Here is a 23,446-nt window from a genome sequence, read left to right as displayed (position 1 = left end):
TTGTTTCTTCCATCTGGGCGAGAGTAGGTTTTAGTAACCCCGTGGGTGCATCAGCACCACGCTAGTGTGGTTCTTCTGCTCGCGGCTGAAGAGGATCAGTAAGATTTGCTTTGGTAGATCCAACACGCGCCCACCCGCTCGCCGGCTCCCGCCGCCGCCGTCGCCTGGATGAACGGGCGCCCACCTGCCCGCCTGGATCCAACGCGCGCCCACCCGCCCGCTCCCACTGCCGCTGCCGCCTGGATGAACGGGCGCCCATCCGCCCGCCGGCTCCCGCCGCCGCCTCGATGACCGCACACCTGGGGGATTCGGAAAGTGACAGGTATTTATACATATATATAAACAACTTACGCTGCAATGTTATGGTTTTTTACACTTTACTCCCTTTGGTTTTACCCCCATTTTTTACACTTTATTCCCGTTTTAATTTTCGCCCTGCGCCTTGCTTCGGGAGGGGGGAACCATTCACTTCCTGGTGCCTGTCATTTCAAATGTCATTTGAAATGACAGGTACCAGCGCACCCAGGATACTGTATAGGCGCCTATACAGTAAAATGGGTTGCGCGGACCTAACGCTTGCCTAATGCTTCGCAGCTGCGGCATGCATTTGCATGCAATTTGAAGAGAGTATCGAGCGGTAGGTGAAGAGAACTGTGCGTGCGGGGAACGAGGGTGCGCCCGGCACTGCCGCACTGTTTCTACCGCGGCCTTAGAGTATCGATCTGAATGTTAGGTTCCATATTAGGTGCTACAACCCAAGAAAGAGATCTAGGCGTCATAGTGGATAACACATTGAAATCGTCGGTTCAGTGTGCTGCGGCAGTCAACAAAGCAAACAGAATGTTGGGAATTATTAGAAAGGGAATGGTGAATAAAACGGAAAATGTCACAATGCCTCTGTATCACTCCATGGTGAGACCGCACTTTGAATACTGTGTACAATTCTGGTCACCGAATCTCAAAAAAGATATAATTGCGATGGAGAAGAGACCCAGGCCCTGGCCCTGTGAGTGTTTGTTGTGAGCCAGTGGGTAGGTGTCTACCTGGGTGTCTGTATGTGCGGGCAGGGGAGTGTGTGTTTGTGAGTTGTATGTGGGGAGACAGAACATGTGTGTGACAGATGGCATGCGAGAGAAAGCATATTTCTGATATCATGTAAGAGAGACAGTGAGCATGGAAACTCAGATGGAGAGGTTAGCAGCAGTCTTTGCCAGCTTGGCTCATCTGCCAGCAGCAGCAATTGGCTCTTCTGCCAGCAGTGTCAAGTTGCCAGGGACTGGATTGCACTGAAATGCAGAAGAATTTGCAAAAAATTGTGTTATTTTGAAAAATAAATGTGCAGAATTTTGCAGAATTCAGAAAATGTGTGCGCAGATTTTCAATTTTTTTGTTGCAGAATTTTCAATTTTTTTTGTGCAGAATCCCCCCCAGGAGTATCATTTGTAGTGAAACAGCGGATAAGAAAAAAAAAACCTTGCTGATCACTGGTTGTGTTATACGCTGGTTGCATTTTATGTTAATAATAGTTATGTTACAAACTGGTGGTGTTTCTGGTTGACTGTATGCATTACACGCTGGCGATGCTGGACACGAGCCGTGTTACACGCTGGCAGTGCTGGGTAAAGGATGAGTAGCTTTGAACGTGGTGTTTCTGGCGATGCTGGGTACAGGATGCGTAGCTTTTGAACGTGGTGATTCTGACGACGCTGGGTACAGGATGAGTAGCTTTTGAACGTGGTGTTTCTGGGGGTTTCTAAGAGACACGCTGTCCATTATGGGGTGATCGGGTTTGACACCGGCTCAGGTCTCTGCACTTCCGGTCTAGCACATAGCACCGCGCCTACCTGTCCGAGCGAGACACGGAACCGTCCCCTGCTCCATCCTGTATCGGCACCGCTTCCCCTTCATCTTCCTGCCGCATCTCCGCCGTTCCTTCTCCGCTCCCGGCCATCACTCTGTCTACCCGACTCCCGCTCTCTCTGCCCACGCCACCGGTAACGGCGCGCAATGCCCGCCAGGACTCGTAGTCTCAGCCACAGGCCTCCAAGGCAGGAGGGTGCGCTGGGAACAATACTGAGAACTACAAGTCCCAGAAGTGTTTACGCTGCAGCAGACTGAGAGCGGCGGGCGGGAAATAAACACGCAGTCACACTCACCTCATTGCCCAGCCTGGCGGTAACGTTGCGCATGCGTCAGGATGGCTGCGCGAGGCGTAGCCGCTCTTCCGTGCTCTCCCTCCCTTGGAGACGAGCTGGCGGACTATGTGCGCATGTGCGGAGGTCGTTTTACTTTCTGAGCTCAGGCTACCGGTGTTGTGCTGGCGGCGGCCCTGAACACCGAGCGATTGATTCCTGGGTAACTGAGGAGAGCGGGAGGCTGGGACCTGCAGCGGTCCCTGAGCCGTCGTGAAGGGGAAGCTGGAGGCAGACCGGCAGTGGAGCGGAGTCGGCGGTTGGTGAGTCTCTGGGCCACAGGGGAACGGGATCTCCCTCGCTTCTTCCTTAATTTTGCTGCATGCCGGGAGCCTTGGGCCGGTCCCCGCCCGTCTGCCCGCCTGTACCAAGGGCTCTGTAGGATGGGGTTTGGATCCCGGATACCCCGGGGTGCTGCTGGTTTCTCGCGTCCCGTGACGGTCGCGGCCTTGGAGAGCTCGCCTAAAGTTCGTGGCCTGCCACAAGTGTACGGAGCACCGTACAAGATTAGAGGCAGAGTGTGTAAACGAAACCCAAATCCGTGCAGAACGGAGCCAGGCCCCTGGCAGCAAGCGGTGAGATTAGATAAAGAGAGTGGTAATGGGCCCCGTGGGCCAGGGGTGCAGCGCTTTGCCCCCTAGGCTGAATATTCTCGAAGTTGGCAGATGCGTCTTGGGCTACAAACCACACCTGTGAGCTTGAACCAAAGGTGACTGAGAGCTGATAACTGGAGAAGATACCTGAGCCATGTATTTTTCAACAGGTTTGTTCTTGTAATTTATTCACCCGGATTGTAGGTGTTTCCTTGAGGCTTACCATATTTTCTGTGTTTTTGAATGAATGACTTAATAATATTATATTCTAATTTTTATTTAGAGGTTTTATACCGTCGTTCGTGTGAAAATCACTAGGTCACCACGGTTTATAGTGTTGACAATCATTAATTGTATACCACGTATCACAAACTATTGATTACAGCAGTATCATTCACAATTATTAGTGATAGACAAAGACATGTATTGCTTGTTCATAGAGGAGTAGTACTCGGGTTAGGAATGAAGGGGATGGTAAAAGCTTTGCAAATTATCAGATTAATAGTTTTCATGGTGGTCATTCTGAAGGGGGTTATTTTGGAACAGCCAAGTTTTTAGGTCTTGTTTGATTTCTTTTTGTCTAATGTAGTTCTTAGTTCTGGCAGAGAGTTCTATAGTTCAGGACCTGCCAGAGGTTTCTAATGTTGGTATTTATTTATTTTTATTTATTTAGGTTTTTTATATATCGGCATTCATGTTAAAATCACATCATGCCGGTTTACATTCAAACAGGGTGTGCAGAAAATACAATAACTGAATCTGGTGCAGAGGATTTTGGGGGTATAGAGAGGAGATATTTATTTTGTGATCTCAGAGTTTGTTGTGGTTTGTGTTTAATGATAACCCAAATAGGTTATTGTTATAGAAAATGATCGTTAATGTTTTATATTGTATTCTAGATTGTATTGGTAGCCAGTGTAGTGCTTTTAAAGTAGGAGTGATGTGATGGTATTTTCTTGAGACGGATAGAAGTCTTGCTGTTGCATTTTGCAGGCATTGTAGCGGTTTTATGTGACAAGCCAGAAGACCAAGGAGCAAGGAATTGCAATAGTCAAGATTTGAGAATATTAGTGTTTGTCGAACAGTTCTGAAGTCTGTGGTAATTAATCAAGGTTTCAAGCCACTCGGCTATAGCCGGTTTTAATCAATTTACTGATGTGACCTTTCACTGATATGTTTTCCTCGAGTTGTACTAAGTCTCTTACTTGCCTCGATAGATTAATTTGGCAAGTTCCCAAATCTATAGTGGGTGGTATTGATTTTGGGGGGTTTTGTATTTAGTGAGAGTTTAAGTTGTGATAGCTTTTTGTTTATCATTGCCATATTCTGCGATTAAGGATGCAGTGTTTTCTATCAATTTTTTGTCAAGAATATAGAATTGTAGGTCATTTGCATAGAGGAAGACGTTTAGTTCCAGGTCAATGAGAAGTTTGCATAGTGGTATGTAGATGTTAAATAGTGAAACCGATAGAGATGATCCCTGTGGCACTCCAGTGTTACATTGGAAGGTGTCAGAAAGCTGGTCATTGAATTTTACTTTGTGTACGTTCTCTCAAGGATGTGAACCATTATAATGCCGTTCCATTTATCCCAATGTTTTTCATTTTGGCAGCATAGCAGTTTATGGTCTACTGTGTCAAATGCTGTTGTAAGATCAATGAGTACTAGGCAGTATGATTTGCTAGCGTCAAATCCTCATAGTCAGGCCGATACAGTACAGTGCGCTCCGGCAGAGCGCACTGTTAACCCGCGATTGGACACACGTTTTCGACGCACTAGCTTTACCCCTTATTCAGTAAGGGGTAATAGTGCGTCAAACGAGCGTCCAACCCCCCCCCCCCCCCCCCCGAACCTAATAGCGCCCGCAACATGCAAATGCATGTTGATGGCCCTATTAGGTATTCCCGCGCGATTCAGAAAGCAAAATGTGCAGCCAAGCCGCACATTTTACTTTCAGAAATTAGCGCCTACCCAAAGGTAGGCGTTAATTTCTCCGGGCACCGGGAAAGTGCACAGAAAAGCAGTAAAAACTGCTTTTCTGTGCACCCTCTGACTTAATATCATGGCGATATTAAGTTGGAGGTCCCGAAAGTTTAAAAAAAGTTTAAAAAAATAAATAAAATTTGAAATCGTCTCGCGGGTTGAAAATCGGACGCTCAATTTTGTTGGTGTCTGGTTTCCGAACCCGTGGCTGTCAGCGGTTTGAGAACCGACGCCGGCAAAACTGAGCGTCTGCTGTCAAACCCGCTGACAGCCGCCGCTCCTGTCCAAAAAGAGGCGCTAGGGACACGCTAGTATCCCTAGCGCCTCTTTTTGCCGAGGGCCCTCCTTTGAATACAGAATCGCGCGCACAGGAGAGTGGCCTGTGCGGGCATTCGCCCACTCTCCCGTTATTTTTACTGTATCGGCCCGAGTATCAGGTCAGTTAATTATAATAGAAGGATCTCTGACAGGTTTTTTTCTGAAACCAAATTGATTTGAATTTAGGATTTCATGATGGCTCCTTTAGTTGGCTGAGAACTGTTTTTTTTTTCTTTCTAGTATTTTTGCTAGAAATGACAGATTTGATATCAATTGTTAGTTATCCCAGTCATCAATTCTCCTGTCTTTATTTTTTTTAATGTTTTTTTGACTGCTTGTTTTAATCCTTTAGGTATCTGGCCTTCTGTTAGTGATAGATTGATTAGGTTTGTGATTGCTGGTGTAATAATTTGGTTTTTGTTTCAGGGAGTTGGCTGGAATTGGGTCATTTGGATGCATTGGTTTTAATTTGATGATTCTACTTGCCTCCAGTTTTGTAACTATTTCAAAGGATTACCACTTAATTTTATAATGTGTTTCTTCTGTAATACTTATTGTATCATTGGTTGTCCTGTGGGTAGTTTGTATCGAGTTGTTTCAGTTTTTTTCTTTTAAGGTGGCTGCATATTCGTTGCATGATTCTTTGGATAGATTAGTTTTCTTTGGCTTACTTGAATTTGTATCTCTAATTAGATTTTTCACTGTTTTGAATTGAATATAACCCTGTGGATTTGTTTTGCATAGGATTCTTTCTTAGCTTTATTGGTAAGGGTGCGATATTGATAGAGGTAAGCTTTGTATCTTTTTGTAGATTAATCTGTTGGGTGCTTTCTTCATTGTTCTTAGGTCTTCATTATACCAGGGTTTCTTCTTGTCAACTTGTCCCTTGTTTGTTTTTATCTGTAGTGGACTGTATTCCTCTGCAGTTTCATTGATTATTCTTTCCCAAGAGTTGAAATCTTTGTTGCAGTTGGTTAGATCAAGGTCATTAATATTGTTTTCTAGTGCATTTGATAATCTCATTTTTAATTTTCTTTCTGTATGAAAAGGTGGTATCAGATTTTTGTTTAGTTTGCTTCTTGTTAGATCTGCTTTGATTAATTGGTGAGCTGACCATTGTGGTATCTTGTGTTCAGTTTTAAATTGGCAGTTATTTGCATTAGCAAAAATTAGATCAAGGGTATTACCTGCTTTGTGGGTTGCTTTAGTGACATGTTGAGTCCATCCTAAGGCTTTCATTGCTTCAAGGAACATATCGCAAGCAGATGACCTGGGTGTTTTGTCCACCTGTAGATTGAAATCACCTAAGATTATTGTAGTTTCAGATGTGGGAAACACTTTGGCAAACAGTTCTGTAACTGATGAGCTTTCTTTGATAAGCTAGCCAGGTGGGCAATATACTAGTCCTGTGTTGATTTGTTTTTAGGATGGCTACTTCGTAAGGAGAATGCATTTTGATTTTATTTAATACTACCACTTGCCATATCCACGTAGACAAATGATCACTTGCCATACTACCACTTAGACCAATGATCCATCAAGCCCAATATTGTTTCCAGCAGTGGACAATCCAGGTTACAAGTACCTGGCAGGATCCCAAGGAGTAGAGAAGTGCAAAGCTGCTTATCCCAAGAATACGCAGTGGATTTCTTCAACTCCATCTTAATAATGGTTAATGGACTTTTCCTCTAAGAACTTGTCCAAGCATTTATTTAAACACAGCTATACTAGTAGCTTTCACCACATCCTCCAGCAGTGACTTCCAGAGCTTAACTATGCATTGAGTAAAATAATATTGTCTTATTAGTTTTAAAAGTTTTGCCTAGTAACTTCATTGTGTGTCCCCTAGTCTTTATACTTTTCAAAAGAGTAAACTGATTGTTACTCTTTCCATTCCACTCGTTCTTTTATAGACTTATCATATTTCCCCTCAGCCCTCTCTTCTCCAAGCTGAAGAGTCCTTTAGCTTTTCCCCATAGGGGAATTGTTCCATCCCATTTATCATTTTGGTATCTTTTTTTGGGATGTGGTGACTAGAATGTCGCATAATATTTAAGATGAGGTCACACCATGGAGTGATACAGAGACAGGATATTCTGTTTTATTCTCCATTTTTCTTAATCCTTAGCATTCTGTTTGCTTTCTTGGCTTTTGCTGCACACTGAGCAGAAGATTTCAATGTATTTTCAACGATGACACCTAGCTCCTTTTCCTAATGTGAACCTTGCCATTGTGTAGCCATAATGTGGGTTATTCGTCCCTAAGTGCATCACTTCATGTTTGTCCACATTAAATTTAATTTGCCATTTGCATGCCCAGTCTCCCAGTTTTGCAATGTCCTCTTGCAATTTCTCACAATCTTGTGATTTGACAATTTTGAATAGGATTTGCTGCTTTCTGAGAAACTGTGCCTGAATCTGAAAGACTCCACGTTGTTGCTTAACTATGCATTGAGTAAAATAATATTGTCGTCTTAGTTGTCTTATAATTACAAAAATCCAACATAATTTTTATATTTTTCTCTTTGGAACATTTTTTAAAATAAAATATGTAAGTGCTGTATAATTTCACATGTATTCTAGAGATACATCATACTGTAAGAATATCTTGTACAAATTACAGGAGACAATTGTTCATGGTCTCCTCTAATATTTGCGTTTGGTATATAATGTTCTGTATATTTAATGGTACTGGACTGAAAACACAATTTTGGTTTCCAATCCAAACCTCTGCCCCAAATCTGGGTATTGTGAAACAGATTGGAATTTGAGGGATTGTAATCCCATATTGCAATAATATGCTCAAAGGAAACTGGGGGGGAAGATGCCACAATTCTGACTTATTTTTCCTCTGGTTTTCTTGGATTAGATTATCATGATCTGATAAACCCAGTTTATGTAATTCTTGGGTGAGGTTTCTAGATATGTGGCACAAGTTTGAAACTTGTAGGCAGTAGTATCAATCATTAAGGCTTTAACCCCAGTTCTAGTTCGCATGTCTTTCATATATGTTCATAATTATCTTTAAAAAAAAAACCATACAAAATTCTTTCTAAGGTAAGAGTACATATTACGTTCACTCACTTCATGCTTGAACCAGGGCAGGGCATTCTGGCACAAACTCAAGGAGTTTCCTTTGAAATTTAAATATCAGTAGAGCAACATTTGTTTTGGGATGTGATTTATTTTTAAACATATAACCCGCCCATCTACAATTCTGGGCAGTACACGGATTAACATACATAATGTAATAAAATCAGGTATAAATAATAAACAGACAAGTACAGTCAATGATAAAAAAAAATTAATCTCAAAATTAATGAAATAAATTACATTATATACTCAACTAAGTGCAAGAATGAATAGGCTTTCCTGACAGAAAAATATTAAGCATATGCTTGTTGGAATAAATGGTTTTAGACTTTTACAAAACTTCAGTAGCTTAGATTCACTTCTCATAGCCTCTGGCAACGAATTCCATAGCCACATTTTCCATTCCATATTTTATGTCCAGGGACATAAAAAAATTCTTTCTCGTGATTTGTCTAGCTGGACTTGTCGAAAAGTAGCAATTTTAAAAAGTTGAGCTAGATTAAAAAGGGGAGGGCTGGAAACACTTTAATTTTTTTTTTTTTTTTTTTTTACAGGATTTGTGGCAATGAAAGAATCTTGCTATTTTGTTTAAGCCTCATTTCAGATTCTTGGTTACTTTTTTTTTCCCCCCCTTATAATCATACTTATCCCTAGGCAGTTACATCCCCTACAAACCTGTTTCTTAGCATTCAGACAGGTAATCCCGTCACAGTATGTATACCCCTACACTGACAGCCCACCAATATTCTCAGTCTCCAACAAATGATGGAGTACATCTCCCTACTGGGGATTACTTATTTAAAAAAAAAAAAAATTAGAAAGAAGAAAACTATTTCGCTCCGCTCTCCTGTGGTCTTATGGTCCCTTCCTCAGTCGAGTTTTCCTGAGGTGATATCTGCAGATCCCTCCCTCAGAGTGCCTTGCTTCAGTAGCTGGGTTTCTGGTGTGGACTTGGCTGTAGAGAGACAAACAACTGAGAGGCTAGCGGGTGCAGGAAGCCAAGGGCGGTGATGAAGGACTTTGCACTCTCTCTATACGCAGCTGGGACAGGCTGAGCTCAGGTAAAGAGTAAATATATAAAATGGAGAGTTCATTTTAGAGATTCCATTCACCTTCTGGTCTCAGAGTTCAGCACGCTGATCTGACGTCCATTTCTGTCTCTGGTAGTCGTGGCAGCTTGCTGGGTTGAGAAGCCTTTTTGGCTAGGTCCCACTCTCAGGCTTCACTTAGATGCTGTGTGGTAGGCCATGGCAGCGTTTGTGCGCTTTTCTATGCACAAGTCTGCCGTGTAACAAGGCTTGGCGTCAGTTCGCATTTGGGCATCTGGGTGGGCACTTGCCTGGACCGCATATTGGGCCCCTACGTTTTGGGTGTCCGTAGTGTGTGCTTATTGAATAGAGCTTGTTTTTTGAGCGTTCTGTCCAGGCTCGTTTGTGTGGGCACAATTGTCAAACGCTTTTGGGAGCATGCTGCTAGCGGGTATTTTATCCATGGCGCTGGTAGCAAAAATGCCTAAGTGCCTTAGCCTTTGTGCTGCTTTCCATATTCGGGCATCACAGCCTGGCATCCCCTTTAACTTGTCAGCGTTACTTTGAGGCTCAGGGAAAGTTGTCTCCTACTGATTTTGCTGATCCTGGTCCTTCTCAGCATGATGCAGGAATAGGACCAGAGGGGGGGAAATTCCAGAAGCTTCGCATTGTTTTGGGGCTCCCTAACTGATTTGTCAGCAGGGGAAGGCAACTCTGTGGGTGCAGGACCAACACCCTCCCTCTCCCTCCCCTTGGTTTTGATATGGATTCTTCTGCCTTTTCTTGAGTTTAATTTTTTTTTCAACGGCTGCAGTCCTTTCTTCAGGTGCAGTCGGCAGTCCCGTCCAAACCTAAAATTTCACGATTGCAAGCTTTTGATTCCCATATGCCTGGTGCCGCGGGCAAGCATCAGAGTATGTCTAGACCTGCTGTGGGTCACCCTGATAGGGAACCAGATGACACTAATGATGAAGGTGATCCTTACTCCCTAGAGCAGTGGTTCTCAACCTTTCTAATGCCGTGACCCCGCAATACAGTTCCTCATGTTGCGGTGACCCCAAACCAAAAAATAATTTTGGTGGCTACTTCAAAACTGTAATTTTGCTACAGTTATGATTTGGAATGTAAATACCTGATATGCATTATGTATTCTCATTGCTACAAATCAAACATAATTTAAACATAGTGATTAATCACAAAAACAATATTAATTATATGTTGAGAAATATTTATTACTAATTCCAATAAATAACATTTCACCATGGCATAGCATGGGTTTAAATATAACAACATTTCACCATGGCATAGCATGGGTTTAAATATAACAACAGTAATATAACAGTAAACAGTGCAATATTTTGCAACAGTATGCTGCCAAATTCAGTGAGATGGTTGTGGTTGCTTCTTGCTTACCAATTCAGAAATGATTACACACAAAGCACCTTACACTTACACAGTATTGTGTGTATGGTGTGTGTACTGTTTTTACATTATTAACCTTTTTTACACCAGCAGGCTGTCTCGCAGGCTCTCTTGGCTCTCCGCCTCCTAGGCTTCTGTCCTCCGGCGCTTGCTGCGTCCGCCCACTGATGACGTCAGCAAGCGCCGGACACATGTAATGCGCTGCTATGGACTGTGGAGCGTTCCCCCCGCTTCCCCCGCCCCTTAGGCCCCGGACGGATGATGCAATCACGTCTGCGCATGCGCGCAGGCATTCAGTTTGGAACGCGCATCCATAACGGTGTGCGTTCCAGCTGAATAGCGCTGCTGCAGACGGTAGCGCGACTTCTCAGCGGCTAAAGCCATCAGAAATATGTATTTTCCGATGGCTTTAGGCGACCCCTGTGTTTTGATCGTTCGACCCCCGCCGGGCCCTAGAGGATGGGAAAATTGCTCAGGGATTGGAGCTGTATAGAACAAAGTTGTTCCTTTCATAGAGCTGAGTTACCGGCTCTGCTGTCTAGACATTGAAGATGCTTGGGGTGCAGGGTGCTGATTCCATGTTTGAGCCAAAGAAAAATCCCATTTTAATTTCTTTGCGTAAAACATCCTGTTTCTTCCCCATTATGGATGCTATTCAAGAATTGATTGATCTTTAATGGGATGACCAGATGCTAATTTTAAAGGGGAAACTAGCCTTGGAAGCTCTGTACCTCCTGGATCTGGCGGTGAGAGAGAGTTGTGCTTTCTGAAAGTGAATGCGCTAATGTGTGCCATCACCAAGCAGGCAACCATCCCTGTAGAAGGGGGAGTGGCATTGAAGGATGCACAGGATAGGAGAATTGAGGCTATCCTTAAGCAGATCTTTGAAGCAATGAATTTGTAGATAGCCTCTTGCTGCCCCCTGGTGGCTCACACTTCCCTGCTTCTCGCTCAGGAAGTCGATGAATCTGGTTTTAAATTCCAGGGCAGGGATGGAACCGGCAGCTGCCTTTTTGACAGATGCGGGCTGTGACCTGGTCCGCACTTCAGCAGGAGGGGTGGCTTTGATAACAGCAAGGTGTCAGCTATTGCTGAGGAATTCATCGGCCGTTACAATTTCAAAGTCTAATCTTAAGAAATTGCCCTTCAAAGGATCACTCTTGTTTTGGGAATGAGTTGGAAAAAATGGCCAATAAGTGGGTGAGTCCCAGGTTCCTCGTCTACCAGAGGATAAAAAACAGGTGCTCGTTTGGCGTAACAGGTCATGCTAGGGGTTTCAAATGCTTTCAACTACAGAGGAGCGGCTTCTCAGAGGGCTCGACCTTTGGGTAGGTCTCGGTCCTTTTGTCCCAGGCAGCCCAGATGGGGTGCAGGCTCCAGCGGTGGTGCCTCCCGACCCCCTCAGTGAAGGTGTGCTAACCCACCTTGGGAACAGGAGATAGGGGGTCACCTCTCTCTTTATCGGAGGTGGGTCGAGATCACATCAGACCAATTGGTTCTGGAGGCGATAAGAGACAGCTATGCTCTGGAGTTTCTCGGCATTCCTCGGGACACTTTCATGGTGTCTCCCTGCAACTCTCCACACAATCAGGCAGTGGAGTGTATGTTGTCAAGGCTTCTCAGCCTACGTGCCGTTATCCCAGTGCCCATGTCACAAGTAAATTTGGGTCAGTATTCCATTTATTTTGTTGTACCCAAGAAAGAGGGCTCCTTTTGCCCCAATCTGGATCTCAAGGGAGTCAATGGCCATTTGCGAGTTTCCACATAGAAACCTCACACTTGGTGATAATGGCAGTACAGTCAGGGGAGTTTCTTACATCTCTGGATTTGTCGGAGGCATACCTGCATATTCCCATCTGACTGGAGCATCAATGGTTTCTGCGTTTTGCAGTTTTGAGGCGACATCAGTTTCGAGCGCTACCCTTTGACTTGGTCACCACACCCAGAACCTTCTCCAAGGCATATGATGATGATTGTAGCAACAATGTTGAGAGGATGGCATTCTGGTCCACCCGAACTTAGACGATTGGCTAATTAGGGCTAAAAGTAGGAAAGGGAGCCTTCAGGTCTCGCGCAAGGTGATCTCCTTGTTAAAGGAACTAGGTTAAGTGGTGAACTTGGCCAAGAGCAATCTGCAGCCATCTCAGACACTGGAGTATCTCATGTGTTCATTTAGACATGAAGGAAGCCAGGATGTTCCTACCGGAGAGCTGCATTCAGAAACTGATGACACGGGTGCAGCTATTGACAGAAACAATGCACCCATCGGTATGGTCTCACTTATAGGTGCTCAGGTTGATGGCAGCCACCCTAGAGGTAGTTCCATGAGCAAGGGCGCATATGTATACTCTTCAGTGCACACTCCTTGCATGTTGAAGTCCACAGTGTCAGGACTATTCGATGTGGAGATCAGCATCCGCTGCAGTGGTGATTGCAAGTGGATAATCTAAGGAAGGGCGTTCCCCTTCAAAAACCAGACTGGCTAGTACTTTCGATGGATGCGAGCCTCCAAGGTTGGGGGGCTTACTGTCAAGAGGTAACAGCACAGGGGCACTGGAGCACAGAAGTCTCTCTCTGGAGCAACAATCGGCTGGAAGCCCATGCCATTCGGTTGGCATGCTTGCAGTTTGTCGACCGCTTGAAGGATTGAGTTTTTCAAATAATGACAGACAATGCAACGACAGTGGCTTATATCAATCACCAGCAAGTGTCACAGGAAACAGCCCAACTCATGGAATGGGCAGAAGTACAACTTCAGGAGATCTCAGCCTCACACATTGCAGGAAAAGGCAATGTAAGAGCTGGCTTCCTCAGCAGACAGTCTGGATCCAGAAGAATGGGAATTATCAATTCACCAATACACCTCCTATTAGGAAAATGGAACAAGCCAGGCTACTATAGAGCCCTACACAGAAACTACACGCCAGCAGAAAACCTCACCTGAATCACATGTGCTGACCCTCACTTAACAGAATAAAGAGACCAAAACGCATAACTAGAAGCGTGCAGACAAAAACTGAATTGGAAACCGCAACAGCTAGAGTCTCTGTATGCAGTGTAACAAAGGAAAAAAAGAAACATCACCCATCCTTATAAAACAAACAAATATAAAATAAATAGCAGCAAAACCGTACTAACAAAAAGAACAGATTTCTAAACAGCTGATGAATGGAATATCCATCCTATATAAAAACTCATTTAAAAAATGTCTAGATACCAACAAAATATTTCAAAATAGCCACAAAGGCCCAATAATGAAAAATAAGGATACAAAAAAAAGTTTTGCTCTGCATACCTGGGAATGTTTTTGATATCCAGGTGCCCTGAGATTGTTTTGAAATAGCAGGAAGGAGGGATTGTTTGCTTGCAACTTTCTCCTCTCTCTTTCACACTGGCTCTCAATTGCTCATATATACACATACATTTTCTCTCTCACTTATATAGGCTCTTAATTACACATTTACACACATACTGTATGTCTTTTCACGCTTATACACATAGGCTTTCAATCACACACATGCTGTCTGTCTTTTTCTCTCACACAGACTCTCATTCACATGCTCTCCCTCTTATTTACACACAGGCTCTCAATCACATATTCACAAGCTTCCTCATCTAAACCAGCTCTCAATCACACACAGATACACAGGCTCTTAATCGTACATACACATGATCTCTCACCCACAAAGGATCTCAATCACACACATACACACTTTCACACAAACAGGTTTTCAATCACAAACTTACACATACAGGCTCTCATTCATTCACATACATGCTGTCTCACTCACACACACAAACAGGATCTCAAACACATATGCTTGCTCATTCACTCAGTCTCTCCTCCCCCAAACTAGCGGCAGCAGCAACCTCCTTCACTTTCAGACCCGTGGAGAAAGGAGTTCCATCAGCCACGGGGGTTGACGTTGTTCCTTGTTTTACTCCGAGCCGCGCTGCTCGTTCCTCAGGCCATGCCTCTCTTCTTAAAGCTGATGCTGCCCGTACTAACATGGTCTCTCCTTCCCACGCACACCCCGTTGATCACCACTTCCTCTTCCGGGCCGCGGGGGAGGGAGGGGAGCGGGAAGAAGAGAGCATGCCGATGCCGCTGATTCCAGCTGTCCTGTCACGTTCCGCCCGGGCGGAGGACATATTTCACTCAGGTAGGGGGAGCAGCTGGGTCAGCAGGGGACCGGGAAGTGTGGCGACACACCGCTTGAGAACCACTGGCTTAGCCTATCAAAAATGATTTACATTGTAGTATAACTTTCACTATTTGAATGATCTTTGGTATCGATGCTTGCAAGTAGCCTTCATTTATTGAAAAGCCACTAGATGGGTCCATTAGTGTTGTCCTGATATTTGCACTTGAATAACTTGTTCTTTAAATAGTGTTTGCAGAAAGTGAGATATTCTAAGATCTGAGAGTGAGAGATGGCATTATTTGGAATGGATTTCTGTCATTGATGTCATGTGGGAAACATCTCAAACTGAGGCTCTCCCTACAGCTGGGACCTCTCCCACTCATCTGTCTTAATTGTTCTGTTGACTTTTATGTACTCTTCTCAGCAGGAGCTACAGAGGTATTGAGTGCAGGGTTGAAGTTGTAGCAGGGGGTTTGCATAGGCAAAATTGTAAAGGCTGAGAAACTACTGCATAGCCTGATAGCATGTAATGACACTGCATACCAAAAGCCTGTCTGTCTCTGTCTCTCTCTCTCTCTCTCTCTAGGGATCTTTTTTAAGTTCAGATTTTTTTTTTATTGGTTTAGAACCAAGAAACAGCCAATAGGAAGCGGAGATGACGAACAGTATATGTTAGTAGTGATTAACCATAAGTAGAAATGGTATAGTGCTGGAGAATCTTGGATCCTTGGGGTGAGTTAATCAAAACCTGAGAACTTAAGGCATGCGTTTCCACCTTTTATTCAGGGATACTTTAAAGCGAAGTTTCGGTCCCCCGACACGGGCCATGTTTCACCACATGGGCTGCGTCGGGAGGGACAGAGGCCCAGAAGACACTGATGTTAATAGTCAAATTATGTTCCAATAAATCAGTCGAAATGCCAAAAGCTTGGAAACGGGTACCTTGCAGAAGGATATTCAAGTGAACTGCTTCCAAGTGGCCACAAGCAGTGGCTTGCAGAAAAATCTCAGCCCTTACAAAAGAAACAGCTTTCTAACCTGAAGCTGAACACAACCACCGATTGGAGGTACACAAAATGTGATTTCCTCATTGTCCTGCACACCAGTCCAAGCAAGTTAGTTTTGTCCCTCCTACCAGCAGATGGAGGAAGAGGGCAAGTTATCTGTCCTGAAGCTCTCTTTTTATATAACCTGTGCAGCAGGAAAAGGTGCCAGTAGTCCTTTGCTTCCAGCAGACTGTAGGAAGGCTGGTCCAGCAGAAAGAAGGAAGGAAAGGCCACAGGAATAACAAGCCAAGCTGTGGGCTGCTAAACCCTGTGTAGGCTTGGGCCAAGTTAGGGTAGCTTCAGCAGGATGACAGCCAGGTCTGGACTGCTTTTTCTTCTCTGGAACAATCAGGAGTGGGGGACTCCAGCATGTCTCAGAATCAGCAAAATCTCTAAGACAAGTGTTGCAATAGCAGTGTGACCCAGGAGCTGGTGACAAGTTGGAAGCAGACTCTGACCACATCTTCCCCAATCTGAGGAGCTCAGGTATGGAGAGAGGGAGGAAATGTGGGTGATGTGGGGCCAGAGAAGCAGTGAGTATGGCTGGCTAACTTTGCAGAGCAGGTGATGGAAAGAAGCTGGTACACTTTCTGCAAGAGGAGGCAGATCTCACAGCATAGCCTCACCATGTTGTCATTTTGCCCCACTTTAGGGCAGGGATGCCAGTGGCAGCCTACATGCAGCATTCCCCCTCAGCATTGGAGCCTTTACTGGCAAGCCCATAATTCCCCAAGGCTAGAAGGATCGCAGAGCCCAGAGTTCTCTGTAGAATACATTGATGCACATGGCATGGTAGGAGAAGGGACAGGGCAGAGAGGTATCCCAGGGCCTAGAGCAATAACAGAGGGAGGAGCCCTCATTCTAAAAAAAAAAAAAAAATTCCATGAGTCCCCTCCCCCAGCAGAGCAAGATGATCTTTCTTCCTTCCCCCCCCCCCCCCCCCTCCTTGGGAGACTCGCATGGAGTAAGGTGATCTGCATTCGCAGGCAGAGAATTCCACAGTCAGATTGTTCAGGCAGCAAGACTTAAGAACCTTCATTTCCAAAGTCGCTGTCATTAAAACTGATGGAAGCCTAAAGAGGAAGTGCCCAGGGGAGATTTGGCATAAATAAACCAGCAAAGGCATTTCCTGTTTACTCCGCTATCTTGGATATGATTGCAGCTGAGTGGGACTTCCCAGCAGCAGCCCTAAGATTGTACCTTGTACAACAAAATGAGAAATGGTTTAAGATACTTAAGGTGGATGCAGCTGTGACAAAGATAAAGACAATCCCAGGAGAAGGTGGATCAACACCTAAGGGATCCACAGATTGCAAGCTGGGCACCTTGCAACTATCACCGAAGCAGCAATTTGCGGCAGATATAACATGAGTCATGATACACTGGATACAATAGGGACAAGCAACCACAGATCCAGAGGATCTGCAAGTTCCAGATAAGTAAGGCACTCCTGGAATTAGGATGTCATTCTTATCAAATACCTTGTATGACTTGATTCAAGTCTCATCCAAACAAGTAGCCACAACAGTGATGTCGAGATACCATGGCAAAGGAACTGGGCTGCAGACTCGGCCTCTAAAACAAAATTAAGCAGGTTACCTTTCAGAGGAGAACAACTCTTTTTGGGGAAGAATTAGCAAAGTCAGAGAAGGAGCTTTGAGAATCAAAGCCTCTGATTGCCTGAAGATAGGGGCAGAAGCACAGCCACAGGGAGCCTCTTCAGATCACGCTTAAAAGAGATGAGGTAGTATAGATCAGGTAGGTGGCCAGAGTTCTGGACCACCAGGAAAGGCACAGCCTTTTTTGAGGCAGTAGAAGGGGAGCTGAGATTTGTTTTCCAGGGACTCACCTCAAGCAAGGGATCCCATTGACAATTTCAAGAGCCACTCCTTGCTCCTGCCAATAAGTAACTTAACACTATCTATCCACAAAAAGTGGGGGTAACCTATATATCAAAATCTTCAAACAACCCACAAATAGAAATAATTTTTTATATTTTTTTATTATTTCTTTTATTTCTATTTATTTCACCTCAGTGTCCCAATAAGTAGGCAACTACAGAGACTGTACGAGGCATGGATCAATATTACACGAGAGAGGTTATTTGACTAGGATTTGCCTTGGAGACGAAAACTCCCAATAACGAATCCATTATTAACTCCCCACTCAATACAGAAAAAAGGGTGACCATACAGGAGACAGTAGACAGAATGCTCCAAATGGAAGTGATAGTACCAGTTCTATGGATTTCATAGTCCTGATGAAAAAGGGGCATTCTAGCCTGTGCTGGACCTCAAGGAAAAAAACAAATCCTTGAATACTAAGGAAAGGAGAGTTACTATTCTCACTGCATCTCTCAAGTGTATTTTCACATCCCCATTAAACAGGAGCATCAATACTTTTTATTGCATCAGGAAAAAGTTTCCAGTTGAAAGAAATGCCCTTTGGAACTGGCAAAGGCACTCTGTACCTTTTTATGAAGGTCACAGTAGTGACAGCAGCCTTCCTCCAAAAGGAAGAGATTTGAATCCATCCATATCTGGATGACTGGCTTATCAGGACCAGTTCCTTTCAGGAAGGTGTTTTTGCAGATATTGGCATGACTAGACTGAGTGGTGAACAGTCAAAAATTGTCTATATCCAGCTCAGGTGTTGACACACCTAGAGGCCTGATTCAATACAGCCCAGAGTAAAATATTTATAGCAAGTCAGAGTGATATTGAGAACAGACTCCTGCAACTTAAACATATCTATAGCCCCTCAGCTTGATGGCAGCAACCACAGAAGTGGTTCCTTGGGCAATAGCCCATATATGCCTTTTACAGGAAAATCTTTTGACCAGATGGTCCCTATAATATCAAGAATATCAGAATACCTTATCACATGCAGCTTGAGCTGGGGTTGGTCAGAACCAATCTAGAAAAAATTAATGAGATCCTCCAAACAGTGCAGTGCCTTTAGTCCCAAAGAGAAAAGTCAGTCTCAATAAATGCTCTGGAGAAATGAGCAATCAGACTGGCATTGATAAGATTCCACCAAGTAGTGGAGGGGAAACCAGTAAGGATCCTGTCAATGCCACAGACAGGGGAGGGGGACATAAAGAGCAGACAAATCCTAAAGGAATTGGAGTTGTTGCTGGAATGGCTGAAGAAACATCTACTGAATCTTCGCAGCGCATAGAGCAGACTTGCACAGTCTATAAGCAGATATCTTAAAAGCCATCGAATGCTGCCCCAGAGGATGGGAGCTAGCAGACAGGGCCTTCAATCAAATATCCAGAAGGGGGCTACCCTTAGTGGGACCTGATGATGCACAGAAACACCAAAAGAAACCAGTTCTTCAGCAGAAGGGAAGTTGCAAGGTCCAGCATAAGAGAAATACTTTTGCAAGTATGGCCTCAGGAGACACTTTTGTGTGGATTCCTGCCCTGGCCAAATGAAGGCTCACAAATCATTCCGGAAAAATGGTGCTAGTTCCATCAGATTGGCTGAGATGCCCATGGTATGCAAACCTAGTCGGGCTCAATGTAGGGGAATTATTGAAGTTAAGCTAAACGGTGGATCCTGCTAAGGGAGAATCCAAATCAATTCTTGTATAGCCTGGCTCGTGAGGGGAGGAAACTGTAAGAGAGGATATCCAAGACAAGTCACTACAACAATGTTAAAAGCCAGGAAAAACTCCACTCCACTCAGTTACATAAGAATCTGGAAGATCTTTCAAGATGGTGCACCGAGCAGACTATAAGATCACATAAGGCAGATGTGACCATGTTTTTGCAATTTCGACAGGGTGAATTACAAAAAAGCTGAGCAGTGAACTCCCTAAGAGTCAAAGTAGCAATAGCCTGCTAGAGGGGGCAGGTCAAGGGCTCCCCCTGGTTGGTACACCTGGGCGTTAGTCCATTTTCTAAGAAGGGCAAAACAAATGCTTTCACCTAGACTGCAGGTTCCACCATGAGACCTAAACCTGGTCCTAAGAGTACTGGTACAGGCACTATTTGAACCTCTCGAGGGCTTCAGTTAAAGCACATACTCTGAAAACAGCATTCTTGGTAGCAGTCATCTCAACGAGAAGAATCTCAGAGCTGTAAGCATTATCATGCAGCAGCCCATATCTAGAGAAGGCCATAATTAGACCAGTACCCTCCTTTTTCTGACAAAGTAGTATAGATTGCCACCTAAATCAAGTAGCTTCTTTACCAGGTTTCAGAAAACAAGATGGTATAGGCAGCAAAAGAGAGCTCAGATTACTGGATGTTCAAAACATACTCTTAGGTACTTAGAGGTAACCAATGAGTGCAGAAAGTCTGACAGACTTTTTGCATTGTTTGCAGGAGCCCGCAAAGGTGAAGTGGCATCCAAAGCAGCATTGCTTGCTGGATTCAGGAAGCAATAGCAAGTTCAAAGCAGTAACACCCACAGATACCTGTAGAGCAGCCACTTAGGTGTCACTGCTTTAATTTTGAAGCATTACAGGATGAATATTCAGGAAATAAGGGATTCAACATTTGCTACAGGGGTCCTAGAAGCAGCTTTGGAGTACTCCCACCCCCAAGTTAGATTACCCAAGTACTGCTTGGGTAATCTAACTTGTCTGGACTGGTTTGCAAGATGAAGAGGAAGGTACAATTATATTTTTACCTATTAATTATGTCTTTGAGTCCTGACAGACCTTGCGAAAAAGCTAAACTTTGGGGCAAAAGAAAAGAACATGATTCATTGTACCAACATCAGACATGCAAAACCAAATTTGAAACAGAAATTACATTTTATGCACCCTAACAGGAGACCACAATGCTCAATGGGCAAACAAAAAATTTGAATAAGGAAGCAGAATGTGAAGAAAACATACAACTTTCGACCAATAATACTCACTGTAGCCAAACGTCAGTGGAACAGCCTTTTCTGCGCACCCCCCCCCCCCTCCCCAAAAGCTACATTTTTTTAAAATTCTGGTCTTGTTTCACAATTTTATAGAAAACAGATGCAACATGCCCAGCAGAGACAACCTTTTCAGAAGTGCTGCTAGTACTAGGAGCCTTCACTAAATCAGATCTATTCCAAGAGAAAATGCAGTGTTTTACCTGTAACTACTGAAAAGAACAAGAAAGTGGGAGGTTATATGCAACGTATAACTCTTGGAAAGGCATAAGTTTATCATCGTGCAGTAAGTGTTTGAGACCAAATTCCTTTTGACATACAAAGAGGCCATCGGACATTTCTGATCAAGCTTAAACATGAGATTATTCCACAGAGAAATACAGTTTAACTGTTCCCACTTAATTAACATATGTTTCTCAAGTAAGTCAAAAGCATAAGTAGAGTAATAGGAACCCACATTTTCAATTTTTATTTTATTTTCCCTGGGAATTTCAGTACTACAATAAAATGACTTTGTTATAATAAATATTTTGTCATTTTTTCCGCTGATATATTTTTTTTAGTTAGGACATTGAAATTCCCAGGCAAAATAAAAACTGAAAACTAAGGTCCCTAAGTATAAAATAGGATTATAAGAAATTGCCATGCTGGGTCAGACCAAGGGTCCATCAAGCCCAGCATCCTGTTTCCAACAGAGCCAAACCAGGCCACAAGAACCTGGCAATTACCCAAACACCAAGAAGATCCCATGCTACTGATGCAATTAATAGCAGTGGCTATTCCCTAAGTAAACTTGATTAATAGCCATTAATGGACTTCTCCTCCAAGAACCTATCCAAACCTTTTTTGAACCCAGCTACACTAACTGCACTAACCACATCCTCTGGCAACAAATTCCAGAACTTTATTGTGCATTGAGTGAAAAATAATTTTCTCCGAATTATCTCGCAATATTCTTGGGAAATGAGCTGCAGAAATATACAGTAGATTCAAAGTTGCTGCAGTCAACTTTTCAAGTATAAACCAGGGGATTGGATTTGTTTCATTATCCTGTAGCAGCTGTCGATATTCCTGCCTTAAAATAAAAGCATTATGCTCCAGAAAGCACTCAGAAAAATGTACCCCCTCTCAGCTCCTCCCAAGAGATTTTAGGGAGTTTCATTTTATGTAATGCCATATAAGAAGGGTATTTCTGTCCATGTTATTCAAGTATTTTGTACAATTGAGTAGGAAATAAATACAGGTAACCTAAGATGTATAGAATGAAAGGAACGATGCACATTTTGATGGACTCAGACCTCCTCCACAAACAATGGATACCATTTAATGCCAGTGTCTCGTAGGTAAGACAAAGATTAAGCATTGTCCTCCAGAGAGGACTTCAAATCACAGCTAAATCATATCCCATGGATATTTTGAAGTCCATATTGTTCTACTGAAAGGAAAAAGAACACTTTTTTTTTTTTTTTAAGCAATGATGGACGTTAGAGGTATAACTTCAGACTCTGTCCAGTTTGTTATAACCGAAAAGACTGGCAATCTGGTTGATTAATTCTAATTAGGAATATTCTCCTGGAAATTAAAGTTAAAGCAAAATATCAGCGTAAATGCTTGTAATCATAACCATCAAAATGCAACCCTGAGATTTGAGACTTTTGCTGAATAGCAATAGCCCGGGGTTCGAAAGCTAAATTAAGAAGGAGAGGAGAAAGTGGGTGACTTTGTGTAGTGCCCTTTTTGTGTTAGTGTCTTTATATCTCTCTCGTGTGTTTTTTCCTCTAGATCGGGCGGGCGGGGATAGTAGCAAGTGGATTGGTGGCAGCATCACTGCCTAAGAATTGATGCCACTTTCAGAAAGTGCTGACATCTCCTCCTGTCTCTGAGCTCACGCAGCTCACTCTAAAAGAGAGATTCACAGAGAATGCTTTACCAATCCCTTATTTACAAAGCTTGAAAGGAGATAGAAGTCTGCTATATATATTATAACAGAAAATGTCACATCACAGCATTGCAAGGTTAGTATTTTAATTAATCAGAAAAGGCATCCAGAAATAGTGCCATGCCATTAAAACACCAATCTTCAATACCTTCAAAGAACCCCTAGTTAGCTGGCAAATAAACTATAATCACAAGCTCTAACTGTATTCTATTCACATAGAACATGAAAGAAATGTCAGGACAGAGGTCTCAAATGTACTATTTGCTGTGCCTTTGGTCTTTCATGATGCAAAGGAAATGGTTTCAAAAACCAGCCTGTTCATGGAATTCCTTTCTCTCTGCAGCTTTGCAATGGGAGACTGGTAGGGTCAAGTATGAGCAATGGCGGTTCACGCATCTTCGCTCCTCTTCCTCGTGCCGACCCAGGCTTAAGTCGAGAGTACAGTAGCAGCAGCATGGACTGCAACTTAAGAAATAAGAAAATGCCATACTGGGTCAGACCAAGGGTCCATCAAGCCCAGCATCCTGTTTTCAACAGTGGCCAATCCAGGCCATAAGAACCTGACAGGTACCCAAAAACTAACTCTATTCCATGTTACTGTTGCTAGTAATAGCAGTGGCTATTTTCTAAATCAACTTAATAGCAGGTAATGGACTTCTCCAAGAACTTATCCAATCCATTTTTAAACTCAGCTACACTAATTGCACTAACCACATCCTCTGGCAACAAATTCCAGAGTTTAATTGTGCGTTGCGTGAAAGAACTTTCTCCGATTAGTTTTAAATGTGCCATATGCTAACTTCATGGA

General features: G+C 43.5%; 2 protein-coding genes across 4 annotated transcripts in view; one reads left to right on the top strand and one right to left on the bottom strand.

The window, feature by feature from the left end:
• Nucleotides 1-2,113, bottom strand: part of LOC115088247 (uridine-cytidine kinase-like 1) — a 118,531-nt gene extending 116,418 nt beyond the window's left edge. Inside the window, exon 1 of one of the 2 annotated variants that reach the window (XM_029596336.1) lies at nt 1,845-2,113. In XM_029596336.1, the coding sequence (XP_029452196.1) occupies nt 1,845-1,951 (107 nt within the window). In that variant the 5' untranslated portion in view covers nt 1,952-2,113. The remainder of the gene's footprint in view (nt 1-1,844) is intronic. The other variant, XM_029596337.1, reaches the window with a different exon arrangement.
• Nucleotides 2,114-2,161: 48 nt separating this feature from the next.
• The window catches only part of DNAJC5G (DnaJ heat shock protein family (Hsp40) member C5 gamma), a 91,188-nt gene continuing 69,903 nt past the window's right edge, over nt 2,162-23,446 (top strand). Inside the window, exon 1 of one of the 2 annotated variants that reach the window (XM_029596339.1) lies at nt 2,162-2,455. The gene's annotated coding sequence lies outside the window, so the exon portion shown is untranslated. The remainder of the gene's footprint in view (nt 2,456-23,446) is intronic. The other variant, XM_029596340.1, reaches the window with a different exon arrangement.

The sequence above is a fragment of the Rhinatrema bivittatum genome, chromosome 3, assembly GCF_901001135.1.
Source record: "Rhinatrema bivittatum chromosome 3, aRhiBiv1.1, whole genome shotgun sequence".
In the NCBI taxonomy this organism is placed as follows: domain Eukaryota; kingdom Metazoa; phylum Chordata; class Amphibia; order Gymnophiona; family Rhinatrematidae; genus Rhinatrema; species Rhinatrema bivittatum.
This window is presented reverse-complemented; position numbering and strand designations above follow the sequence as displayed.